The sequence below is a fragment of the Aegilops tauschii genome, chromosome 2, assembly GCF_002575655.3.
Source record: "Aegilops tauschii subsp. strangulata cultivar AL8/78 chromosome 2, Aet v6.0, whole genome shotgun sequence".
Classification (NCBI taxonomy): Eukaryota; Viridiplantae; Streptophyta; class Magnoliopsida; order Poales; family Poaceae; genus Aegilops; species Aegilops tauschii.
In genome coordinates, this window is record NC_053036.3 from 643,437,306 (window position 1) to 643,450,288 (window position 12,983).

The 12,983-nt window shown below is 45.9% G+C and overlaps 1 protein-coding gene across 1 annotated transcript; it reads right to left on the minus strand.

The window, feature by feature from the left end:
* Positions 1–6,520: 6,520 nt before the first annotated feature.
* Positions 6,521–12,546, minus strand: LOC109782964 (PH, RCC1 and FYVE domains-containing protein 1). The gene is made up of 9 exons (XM_020341594.4): positions 12,278–12,546; positions 11,312–11,398; positions 10,994–11,083; positions 10,829–10,915; positions 10,616–10,741; positions 8,017–10,023; positions 7,781–7,927; positions 7,128–7,648; positions 6,521–7,036 (listed from the first exon to the last, which is right to left on the minus strand). The coding sequence occupies exons 1-9, from the start codon at positions 12,305–12,307 to the stop codon at positions 6,919–6,921; spliced, it is 3,213 nt and encodes a 1,070-aa protein (XP_020197183.1). The 5' UTR covers positions 12,308–12,546; the 3' UTR covers positions 6,521–6,918.
* Between the last annotated feature and the right edge of the window lie 437 nt (positions 12,547–12,983).

The window sequence follows — 12,983 nt, forward strand, 5'->3', positions numbered from 1 at the left end:
TTTTGTAGCAATTTCGGAGGCTGGTAAATGTGACTTCCGCCCGCATGTCCTTGATCACCTATCAGGTGGTTTCGACTACACGTGGCATAGTCTGCCAGCTCGTGGAAGGTCTGGAGGAATCCTTCTTGGGATACAGACCACCACCATGGACTTGTTGGCTTTTTCGACTGGTGAATTTCATATGAAATTTCACTTACGAAACAAAGCTGATACTTTTACATGGAGCCTGGTCGCAGTCTATGGGGCTGCCCAAGATGAGCATAAATCGGCCTTCCTTCGTGAATTGGTCAACCTGGCTAAGGATAACATCCAATGCTTATTGGAGGGGACTTTAATATCCTTAGGTACCAGCAAGAGAAAAATAATGACCGCTTCGACACTCATTGGCCTTTCATATTCAATGCTGTGATAGACAGTTTGAATCTTCGGGAGGCCAGTATGTCGGGGCGGAAGTTCACCTGGGCCAATAACCGATCTGTGCCGACATACGAGAAACTCGATAGGGTACTCATGGACACCGAATGGGAACTAAAATTTCCTCTGGTAACCGTGCGAGCCCTAGAGCGTATCGAGGCGTTATCGGATCATGCACCCATAATTATGGATTCTAACTCTACGAAGCCAAACGTCCGTCGCCCTTTCAAATTTGAATTGGGATGGCTGCATCGGGATGGATTTGTAGACATAATCAAGAATGTTTGGGAGAAGCCTGCTGTTGGTCGTACGCCTATTCAGAGATGGAACTTTAAAATAAGGGCCATGAGGAAACACCTCACTGGATGGGCGAAACACATCAACGGGATATATAAAAAAGAAAAACAAAGACTCTCTACCATTATTAACGACCTCGACAAAATTGCAGAGACGGGCACCTTATCTCAACAAGAGATTGAGCTAAAAAATCAATCTAACGAGAAGGTTGCACGTCTTTTGCGAGAAGAGGAGATCAAATACTACCAGAGATCCAAAGCTGACTTCATCTTGATGGGTGATAGTAATACAAAATACTTCCAATTGATCGCCAATGGGCGGCATAGGAAAAAATGTATTTACAGTCTCCAACAAGATGAGGGGCGGATCGAAGGACAGGAGGAGCTCAAGAAGTATATCACCAAATACTACAAATCTCTGTTTGGAGCGTCAGTTGAAGGGAACTTCACCCTTGATGAGACCCGAACGGATGATATTCCACAAGTCACGGCAGAAGAAAATGATATCCTAACGGCACCATTCTCGGAAGAGGAGGTGAGAGCGGCGATGTTCCAAATGGAACATAACAAAGCTCCAGGGCCAGATGGTTTCCCCGCAGAATTCTATCAGAATTTTTGGGATATCATCAAGACCGACCTTTTGGATTTGTTCAATTGTCTTCATGCCGACCAACTAGACCTATTTAGACTTAATTTTGGCGAGATTGTCTTGTTGCCCAAGATTAAGGAGGCCGAACGGATCCAACAGTTCAGACCCATATGCCTCCTTAATGTTAGCTTCAAGATTTTCACCAAAGTGGCCACAAATAGGTTAAACTCGGTAGCTGATCATGTTGTTCGGCCATCTCAAACGGCGTTCATGCAAGGAAGGAATATACTCGATGGTGTAGTAATTTTGCATGAGACCGTTCACGAGATGCACCGGAGAAACATGAGTAGAGTAGTATTCAAAATTGACTTTGAAAAAGCCTATGACAAGGTCAAATGGTCTTTCCTCCAACAAGCCCTAAGAATGAAAGGTTTCTCCGATAAATGGCGTCAGTGGATTCAAAATTTTATAACTGGAGGTAGTGTGGCCATCAAAGTCAATGATGATGTAGGCCATTACTTTCAGACAAAAAAAGGACTACGACAGGGTGACTCCATGTCTCCAATGTTATTTAACATTGTTGCTGACATGTTGGCTATTCCGATTAAGCGTGCTAAGCAGGACGGCCAGATAGAAGGAGTAGTGCCACATCTTGTGGATGGTGGCCTCTCTATTCTGCAATACGCCGATGACACAATTCTTTTTATGGAACATGACCTAGACAAGGCTCGAAACCTAAAACTCTTGCTCTCAGTGTTTGAGCAAATGTCGGGTCTCAAAATTAACTTCCATAAAAGTGAACTTTTCTGCTTTGGAGAAGCCGTTGAGGCGGCTGCCGATTATGCTGACCTCTTTGGTTGCGCACATGGCCAATTCCCGATTAAATATTTGGGAATACCGATCCACTATCGGCGTCTCACCATTGCAGAGTGGAAGCATGTAGAGGAGCGTCTAGAGAAACGATTGAGCAGTTGGAAAGGCAAGCTCCTCTCAGTTGGAGGACGGCTGGTTTTGATTAACTCCGTTCTCACAAATATGGTTCTCTATATGCTTTCTTTCTTCCAACTCCCAAAAGGGGTCCTGCAAAGATTGGATTATTTTAGATCCAGATTTTTTTGGCAAGGAGATGGAGAAAAGAAAAAATATCGATTGGCCAAATGGAGCATGGTTTGTAGGCCAAAAGACCAAGGCGGCCTTGGAATTCATGACCTACAGGTCAAGAATGAGGCCTTGCTCAGTAAATGGTTGTTCAAACTTCTTACTGAGGATGGTGTTTGGCAAACCATGTTGCGCAACAAGTATCTAGGCCAAAAGGCAGTGTCCCAGGCATATTGGAAACCTGGTGACTCGCACTTCTAGGCTGGCCTAATGGCGGAAAAGAAACATCTCTTTCGCTTTGGGTCTTTCGTGATAAAAGACGGGTCGGAGATTCGATTCTGGGAAGACATCTGGCTAGGCAATGCCAGTCTCAGAGAACAATATCCAGACTTATATAACATTGCTCGCGATAAGAACAACACTATTGCGCACGTGCTCAGTTCATCCCCGCCGAACATTTCGTTTAGGCGGGATTTGATTGGCCCCAGACTTCTGTCATGGCATAATCTTTTGTCCCGGTTGGATTCGATTAACCTGACACAAGGTCGGGATGTGTTTCGCTGGAACCTTACTACATCAGGGTCTTTTACAGTAGACTCTATGTACCGTGCGCTCACACATTCTGAGGTACCAGTGAGTAATAACAAGAAAATTTGGAAGTCCAAGATTCCACTAAAAGTGAAATTTTTCATGTGGTATCTTCGTAAGGGAGTTGTGTTGACCAAAGACAACCTCGCACGACGCAACTGGCCAGGGAGTAAGAAGTGTTGTTTTTGTATTCATGACGAGACAATCAAACACCTCTTTTTCCAATGCAAGTTTGCACGTTCTACATGGTCAATCATCCAAATAGCGTCAAATTTATATCCGCCCACAAGTGTTGCCAATATATTTGGTCACTGGTTGGACGGTATTCCAAATAGGTTTAAAGCGCTTATAAGGGTGGGAGCGTACGCCTTAATTTGGTCGCTCTGACTATGTAGAAACGATTTGGTTTTTAATGGAAAAAATGCTTCTCCTCTGCAGGTTATTTTCCATTGTACGCACTCGCTTCATACGTGGTCTATGCTACAACGATCGGAGCACCAATCGCTGTTCAAGGCGGTGTGTACGCGGTTGGAGCAGGTGGCTACGAAGGTTTTTTCCCAACATGGGTGGCAGCATAACCTCCGGATCGATCCACCACCACCTTCGACATAGGCACAGTGTCGGTCTATAGGACTTTACTGTTGCTGATATGTCGGTTTATATTTCATGTTTTTTGTCAGACTTTTGGATTTGGCTGTGTGCATCTCAGTTATGCAGAGGCCGGATGTTACTCATAATGTTTTATATCCCCTTGATGCTACATTCTGAGATAATAAAATCGCCCTTTATCAAAAAATCTGCACCTGCAGCCTGCCATCCATGGTTGGATTTAGTTATTGGAAACTGGATTTCGGGGAGTCGACGAGATCAAGAAGGAGAACGAGGAAACGAGGACCCATAGATTGAAGGGCAGAGCTCGTCGATGTACTGCGGCAATTCGCCCAGCGCCAGAAACACGCGATGGAAGCGGGGGAATAGAATAGAATAGGATCGTTCGCGTTGCAATTGCAACTTCCAGCAATTAGACGGCGTGCACTCCGCGGGCTACATTTTTTTTCAGGGGACTCCGTGGGCTATATTCGTTCGTGTCAGTTGCGTACCTGTCTATCCCTGGGCATAAGCTAGTGCGCACCTGTTGGGGGGCCCTGGACTTGGGGGTCTCGGGGCAGCCGCCCCTCCCGCACCCCTCAGTGTCGGCCTTATAGGGACACTTGACATATTCACTGCCTATGCAAAGTAATAGGACTATTCTGAAACAAGTGAGAGTTGCCGTCTTGGAAATCAACGCCTGCTTCTGGCTCCGCCTCTTATCCGAGTGGTTTTATCGTCTTGGGCCGTGCACGACAACATCTGCCGGCTTCTTGGAGCTAGATTAGCATAAGTGAAAATCCCTTAATGAATTACGATGGTGAGTCCTTAATCTCAAAGAACACTCATAGATATAAGATTTGTATTATGAGATCTGGTTTGTAATGACACTGGTTTGAATTCTCTAAATAAATTATTTATCAATTTATACTGAACTTCATTACCTCGTCATAACTTAGATAGCCTTTAATGTATGTAGTTTTTATTGTAACATTATTCGATAAATTACATAGAAAGCAGCAATTTTTGTGTATAACTAACTAACAAAATTAAACAACTCCAAACAGTCATATTAAATGTATTAAATTTTCATATGATTCTTTTGTTCCCCATTACAAATACATTTCTTGTGCTACCCTGGAACAATATTCGGTTACAAATTTGTTTGTACAACTTTTATGGTGTATAAAAAAAACTTTTTTTACAATGGGGTTCACCATAGAGCAAAGAGCAAACAAATATTTTCACAATATCCTACCAATGTTATAATGTGCTTGTATATGTATCCTTAAATATATGTAGAACTTGGTAGGGTGCATAGGTGAAATGTCTGGAGATCAAGACCATGAAGATAATGTGTAAGTGTGCTCCACGGATATTTCTAAAGTGCATGAAGTGTAGAAGGATAGAGAGGGATAATTGATGGAATTGATGATTATTCTTGAGCCTCGTGGGCATATATATAGTGAGTACATGACATTCTTGGAGTACAAGGCAAGTTAGAATAAATCCTACGCTATCCTATACTACGTAAATAATCATGATACTCAACATACCCTGCAGTCATAACGGTATCGACGCACATGGTGAGACTGGAGAAGAATCCGAAGGTAAACCAACGGACCCCCCCCCCCCCCCCCCCTAGTCGTAACCATCGATGCATCGCGGCAGTCGTAGCTGGAGTGGAAACCGGCGAGGTTGCCAAAGCAAGGCGGTAGCCCTTTGTGCTGATGTCAAGGTAGCCGAGAGTGTAGTGTGGTGTAGTCGTGGTCGAGGTAGCCGTGCGAGTGACGTCGTATTCGATATTGAGTCGGGGTGACCGGTGTCCAGGTCATTATCGTGGAGCCGCGAGCGTAAAGAGGCGTCGAGTTAGTCATGGGCACAGTGGCATCGAGGTAGTGGTGACCGGGAAGAAGACGCTGTTGACGAGGCATCGCACTGAGTTTGCCAAGCCCGCAGACACGTCGTGGTCGAAGGCACGCGTTGGTGTTGCCAACACTGGGCATGCGTAGATGGACGAAGTCGATCTTCATGATGCGCCACTCCAGGTTTGCCAGGCCTGGGAACACATCGTGGATGAAGGCACGCGTCGGTGTTGCTAGCACCGGGCATGCATAGACAGACGAAGTCGATGTTGATGATGCGCCGCTCCAGGTTTGCCAGTCCTAAGAACACGACAAAGGCATGCGTCGGTGTTGTCAGCACCGGGCATATGTAGACGGGGACCTGCATGAGCTGCACGCCATGTCGAGGGGGGGTAGCAGAGGACTCGACGACTGTTGCGGCGACAGCCGTCGACGTGGGGTAGAAGGTGCCGGTGTTGACCGCAATTATCGAAGTAGATGAAGTGATTGGGTTAGATGACGACGACGCTGGCAATGAGTTGGTGCTGGACAAAGGTGAAGGGGGCGGATGAGCGGCGCGACTCAGGTGAGCGAGCAGCAACAGCGCCGAGGAAGAAGAGCGGCGGCGGCGGCGGCTTGAGGAGGCGACAGCGGCTAGGTTAGGACTCCATTTTCCTCAAGTTTTTGTGTTGCCTGAGCCATAGGCTAGCACAAGGACTCCATTTTCCCTGTCCTATCTAGTTAGTACAAAAGCAAAATAGAACCAAGCATGCCTGCTCTTTTGGACTCTGAACCTCTTGGTTCCAAAGTCCATTCGCGTCCGTCACTGAAATTCTCAAAGCTTTATGGGGACAAAGAACTTGAAGAGCAGACCATGAAAGGAATGAACAGATGAATAAAGCAGCATGATAAACCAACCAAAGAGTCGTCATCCGCATCCAGTTACCCAACAAAAAATACCTTGCTGTCACCAACGCCTCCTGCAAATATAAGCTGCTTCATTCGTATCTTCGATGCAACACGTACTCAAACAAGGAAAAGTTGATTCTCCAAACTTACCAGATCATATCTAGACTGACTATTACTACATCAACAACACGTACTCAAACAACGAATTCCACGACGATGCGCGGTTACAGGGCTCACATTCGGTTGAGAACACCAAGTTGGGAGAGCTTTGGCTCATCCCTTTAATCTCAAGGAATATACATACAGGCTAGATAGCAGTATCATAGTCATAACTCGCTACTCACAAGAGCAAAGGCGCCACATACCATTGCTCCTGCCATGCCATGTGCCAACCGCAGCATGGATCATGCTCCTTCTATACAACACCAGTGCAGAGTCCAGACAGATACAACGCGCGCCGTGCCAACGAATGGCCTCAAGGAGCCGTGCACGTATGACCGATCGCTCAGACACGACGCAAGAACTCAGCATGCTTGCTGCACTGGCTTATGTTCGCCGCCGGTCTCAACATCTAGCAAAACATGGGTGCACACTATGATGTCAACACTGAAGAGATCCGGTCGGTTCTCCGCAAGTTGTACTTGTCGTACACCTTTTCATGGTTGTCGCTCCACCAAGACTCCGCTTGATGCTCCGCGAATCTTCTCCGGCTGCCAGAAAAAAAAAGCACTTACTGGTCAGGTTACTCATGACAAGTTACAAGCCAAAGAATGCTCCACATCAGAACATGGAAATGCCTACCTGAACCGCACCCTTTTTAGCTCTTTGGTTCCATCATGAAGAGTTACCAGTGTCAGGTACACCCCGGGTTCAAACTGTTCTATCCACTCGGACTCAACCTGGTTACTGGGTGAACCGGAGCCTCTCGTGTTCCAGTCTTGCAGGTTTATCTGGAACCTTTCCGCTTCCCGGCGGTCAAAATCCTCTGATCTCGGACGATACCCCGACATCGCACTGTTCGTCCTCTGGTGCGTGGCTGGAAAATCTCTGCTTTTGTTGAAGTTTTCAAACATGTTCTCGTGTGGAGCCACCGTGTTATCACCGGGTTTACCTATTTGATGGGCTTGGGGAGGGAGCCCGTTAGACCAAGAAGATGTGACAGAAGTCGGTGTCTGAGAATAATGAATGGATACTGGCTCATATCTCTTCTGGCCTTCTCTCCCCATTTCAGGAGAAACTACACCACCAGCAGGTAGATATGGGACCCGTGGCGGCTTCACGTCAGAGTCTCCTGCAGGAAGCCTCTCAGCCATTTCTTTTACCTGTTGATTATTACATTGTACGATTTTAACAGGTGCAAGTCAAAGAAGAAACAAAACTCGCACAAGAACAGATGCATCCAGTACCAATTTCAGCATTAATAAGATTGTGCAAAATTACAGTTGAAATATCACCTGTGCCGTCAGTGATTTTATAACCTCTTTTGCGGCCTTTGATTTGGACGCCTCTTCAGCAGCAAGGGCTGCGGCTTCACTGGCTTTTGCCTCCGACTTCTTCAACTCGGCGTCTTGCAGTTCACGTTGCTGTCTCAAGCTATTGACCTGATCCACAGACAAGCATAAGGACACCTCTGTTTTTTCCTGTTCTTTGTAGTTGTTACCAAAAAATAAAAGAACAGAACCAGGCATACCTCTTCTTTTAGTTTTTGAACCTCTTGCTTCAAAAGTTCGTTCGCATCTCTGAAACTCTCAAGGCTTTCTGAAGACACGGAGCTCGGAGAACTTAGGTACGGCATTCTTAAAAATTGTGAAGTATATCTGGGGTCATTCGGGTATCCGTTTGTTACTGTAAAACCTGTAGTGTGCAGGTCACCTGATCCGATGAACGGAACATCGTTCATCTGCAAAATTGCAGGGAACTGCGGCGAATGGTCAGACCTTTTTGCTTGCTTTGCTGCCTTCACGTCCAAGCTCTTAATCATATCCGAACTGGTAGATGATGCAACTCTGTTTGCCTTTGTGTCCATTCTCTCAGCCTTGGTATCACCTGGTACGCGAGGTATATTGTTCCTGTTATAGCTGAGACCAGAATCCATGACTTTACTTAGCTTCATATGACATGAATCGCACACACGGTATGGCTTTCCAGGATTAGGAGACAAAGCCGCTCTTAGGGCCTTCTTTGAACTGCATGAATGACAGTGTACCAGGCCACAATGGTAACAGTTGTGTCGCTTTCGAGTGAAACCGAATGGCTGTCTGCATGCTGAGCACTGAGACTGCTCCATCCCGGACACCCATTTATGCTGACAAATTGCAGCTGTGAAGCTTGATCCGCAAGCAATGCGCTTCACGGACCTATCCCTTAAAGCCTCCACAAGTGTAGGTACCTTCCGGTCTGCAATATCACCGTGACCCAGTCTTCCATTTGCACCCTTGCCCCATGTGTAAACTTCACCGGCATTTGTCAAGACTGCAACATGGTAAGATCCACAAGCAACCTCCACAACACCACCGCCGCCGACCTTATCTTCAACTAGGCGTGCATACCTTCCATCGTTATTGGGATTTCCAAGTTGTCCATACACAGAGCTCCCGACGGTAAACATATGCCCTGAAGTTGTCAACCCAATCGTAAGAGTATGGCCACATGCCGACTTATGGAAGTTGTAGTCTATCAGTGAAGACACACAAGTTGGTTTGAGTTTTGAAGCCCTGTCACCATGCCCAAGCCGATATTTGTCTCCATCTCCCCATGTAAATAGCTTTCCAGATGAGGCATTTGACTGTGTCATGATAATCTCAACAACAGCAGCACTATGCCACACCCCACATGAAACAGAAATCGTCCTCAAGCCCTTCAAAGATTCCACCTCCTTCGGATACGAGATTGTTTCTCGATTCCCATGACCTAAGGCGCCAAATGTGCCATCTCCAAATGTGTACAACAGTCCAGAAGTAGTTATCAAAGCGGTATGCCATGTTCCGCAAGAGACAGTCGACACCTGAAGGCCTTCCAGAGGACCTGAAACCCTTTTGGGTATCCAGTGACTCACGGTACTACCATGACCAAGGAGTCCGGCATTGTGGGTACCATCTCCCCAGGTGTAAAGATCACCTGTTGCTGTAACAGCACAAGTATGGAACTCGCCACAAGCCATTATTTCAACGTTGCAAGTTGACAATGACTCGAGTAGACGTGGTTGAAAAATGCTTGTACCAGCCCCGTGACCAAGCCGCCCACTGCATTCTTCTCCCCATGTAAACACCTCTGCCTGTCTTGTGATAAGTGCAGCATGCTTCACACCACAAGCCACAGAACTGACATCAAGCATTACATTTGACTCTAGGGGCTTTGGTACAAGGATATCAGTGGTTGCACCAGGGGAGAGTGTGTTTCCATCAGACCCTGATACTGAAGCGGTGTCGCACATGACTTCTCCCCAGACATAAACATCCCCAAACGATTCAGAATCCTCGCCGCCAGAACCATGGCTGGATGTGCTGAGAGCACTGGAGACACTGACTCGAATGTCTGATGAAGAAACACTTTTCACTTGCATATCTGACACATCTGTCCTTTCTGAATATGCATATTCTCCAGAAGAACGGTCCTTGGAATTTGCCGAGCTCAACTTGTTCTCGAGGGAATCAGTGGTAAATGTAGAGCTACTGCTTAGGCTACTTTCTCTGCCACACTGAAACAGAACGTAGTAGAAAGTTCAGAAGGCTAGCATATCATATTGTAAAGGTCTGGTTCATCTACTTTCTACAGGACTAGCAACTGGACAACGCATTTGAAAGCAGATAAAGAGTTCACAGTTTTGCATATCACAGGAGAGCAATTTAGACACAGTAAAATTACGCTACTGGCAGCCAAAAGAGCATCACACAAAAAGTGGGAATAGATCAAACAAGCAACATTAGCAGAATCATCAGAATTGTGCTGTTGCTGTTATTAGGTACTTTTAGACGTTATGCTAATTCTCCCATGTCAAACTGCATACTAGTATATGAACTGCGTGTGGGAAATTGTGGACAATAGTCAACATAAATATAATAGACATAAAAGGTTGATACCAGACCAATAGTCAATCATAAAAAAGGAACTAGTTATAACAGAACTGAATCTGATGCAAAACAAAATCTGGTAATTTTGCTTGAAAAGATAGCAGCACCTCAAATGATATGAAATCATCACTCAAGCAATGGTAATTGATATACACGGTGCTTAGTAATGAAATAAAAGAACATGCATAAAAGTGAGCTATGTTGAAGCATAGAACTTACATCAAAAGAAAGGGCACTACTGCGCATTTCGTCCGTGTGTTGGGGTTGGGATCTGTGCTTGCCTGGAGATACCAATGCACTGAGGCATGTAAACCACACCTGTGTTTCAACCTTATCCTTGCAGATCTAGGAAACAAGATCAAAACTAATTAGATGATATTTATTCAGAAATGGAAAAGAAATAGTAGATCAAAATGGTTTTCACTGTAATACCAGATCAAGGGATCGCTTTCCATCTTTATATATGAGAGAGAAGGATAAATGGTCCTTCTCAGGGAGCAGAAAACGTTGGAAAACCAGCTGAAAAGAACAACAGATGTTGAGACAACAAAAGGACTTTGAAAGTAAAATATGAGCATATTTTTCAGAATGTCTTACAGTTCTTTGTCCTGAGAGAACTCTGGACACAGAAGCTAGTTTTAAACTTTTCTCTTGGTTGCTTGAGACCCAAATAAGAGTCGATTCATCCTGTGGAGCATAGAGAACAAATCATTCAAGTACATATAATAACTGCAAACTGAATTTATGTTGCTTTCAGTTCTTGTGATACAAATTTTCCAATGGTTGGCGTTTTTAAGATATTTGTGCTCCAGTTCCATGAACTAAACGTGAAAGGAAGACCATCCGAAACCACGACAAATCTGAAAGAGAGGGGTGGAGGGATAGCTTCTGCCGCATATGCAGAAATGAACTTACAGTTGACAGTCTGAAGGGAGTAAACTTTGGCTTCCCTTTGCGGCCATACTTAAGCAGCTGGGTGCCTTTCTTTAAAGCGATAAGCGCCTACCAGATTGACAAGGATGAACAACAGAATTGTTAGGTACAGTAAATGGTGCATAGCAATATCATAGCATAGGCAAAACATTATAAAAAAGAAAAAGATCCCTGGGGCTTGAGAAAATTTCCTAGAGATGAATACTACTTGGCAGTCCAAAGCTTGACAGGACCAATGCAATGGGAAAGTTCCATGTGTCCTTTGTCCATTTCCCTGGATACAAAACTAACAAATGGGAAATGCTTGTCTGTAGCTCTGTTTTATTCACTGTATTTTTATATCTATATTGTTACATGGGGAAGCACTGATACAGAGAAAGACAATGCTTTGGCACCCTCATGAACCCAGTTACTGAGAATATATGTATGTGCAGAAGGGGAGGTAAAAATAGCAAGAATGTTTTCGTGACCAACAGAGGTGTGGAACACAAGCAGCCTACTATTAACAGTGGTAAGGTAACATTGGGAGGTGTTAACAGACCAGATAGCAGTCCTGCTCTGCTCCTAACATTGGGAGTACTACTACTAACAGAAACAGAGAGCAACATTGACATAGTATTAATTATTATAAGTTTTTCAGTGAAGAGCATTTCACAAAGATGAACAGATGAATGAATAGTACATCTAAGCCATGAACTAAGTAGCCACACAAAGCCTGGATGTTCAACTACTTCCATCTGCTTTCAGATTTTTAACCGTGACTGAACTAGTAGTACTGTTCCGGTGGGGGCTGGCATTTCCACCAACAAAATCCCAGCAATGGAGCTCGCCCCTCCCCACCCTCCGACCGACGTTGGCAGTAACTTTGCAGGTAAGCGGAAGCGTAGCACATAAAAGGGGCGGAAGTGGGGGAGGAGGAGGAGGAGGAGGGGAGGGCGACGGACGGACCTTGTCGATGTCGACGACGGGATCTGCCATTCGACGGGCCGGCGGCGTCGGATAGTCATGGGGCTTCACCGGCTCCGCGTCGGGCTCTCATGGGGTCCTTCCTCCTCGGTCGGTTCCCGCCGGCGGAGGGGCGCAATGGGGGTAGGTAGGCGGCGGCGGCGACAGGGGGGAGGGGGAGGTGTTGGTGGTGGTGGAGGAGGAGTGGTGGGGGGTCCGTCGTGCGGGGAGGGAAGGGAGCCCGGGCGCTTAAAGAAATGGGCTTTGACGCCAGCCAAGCCAAGCCACCTCGGCCTCGCCAATGGCAACCGAGGAGAGGACCGGGGAGGCGGGGAGGGTGGTGGTGGTGGAGTTACCGGAGCGGAGACGACTCACTGGACTGGGGGGCGAGCGAAAGGGGGAGAGGGGGAGGATGATTTGAGACTTTTCACCAAAGCGAAAGGGGAGAAAGAAAAGGTAAAAACCGCCAAGAGGCTGGAATGAGGGGGTGTGATTGCCTTGATTGATTGCACAATCATCAAGGCACGCGTACGTACGCACGCACCAATTCGTATACCAGCAACGTACACCACCATTTTATTGCCAGCCCAAGCACGTCCAATTCTAGCACTGACTTCAAATTGAAAGACTACTTTGAATTGAAAACGTGCTAGTCGTCACTAGATGGTCTATAGATTTACATGTAATTTCTTTATTATTTTCAGTGCTC

Bases quoted from the DNA above. Each gene is read 5' to 3' on its own strand.
- LOC109782964 (XM_020341594.4), bottom strand. From the start codon at position 12,307: ATGGCAGATCCCGTCGTCGACATCGACAAG. The intron at 10,742-10,828 runs GTATTACAGTGA...CTTGTTTCCTAG, and splicing joins GAAAGCGATCCCTTGATCTG to ATCTGCAAGGATAAGGTTGA. The intron at 7,928-8,016 runs GTATGCCTGGTT...TCTGTGGATCAG, and splicing joins TTCAAAAACTAAAAGAAGAG to GTCAATAGCTTGAGACAGCA.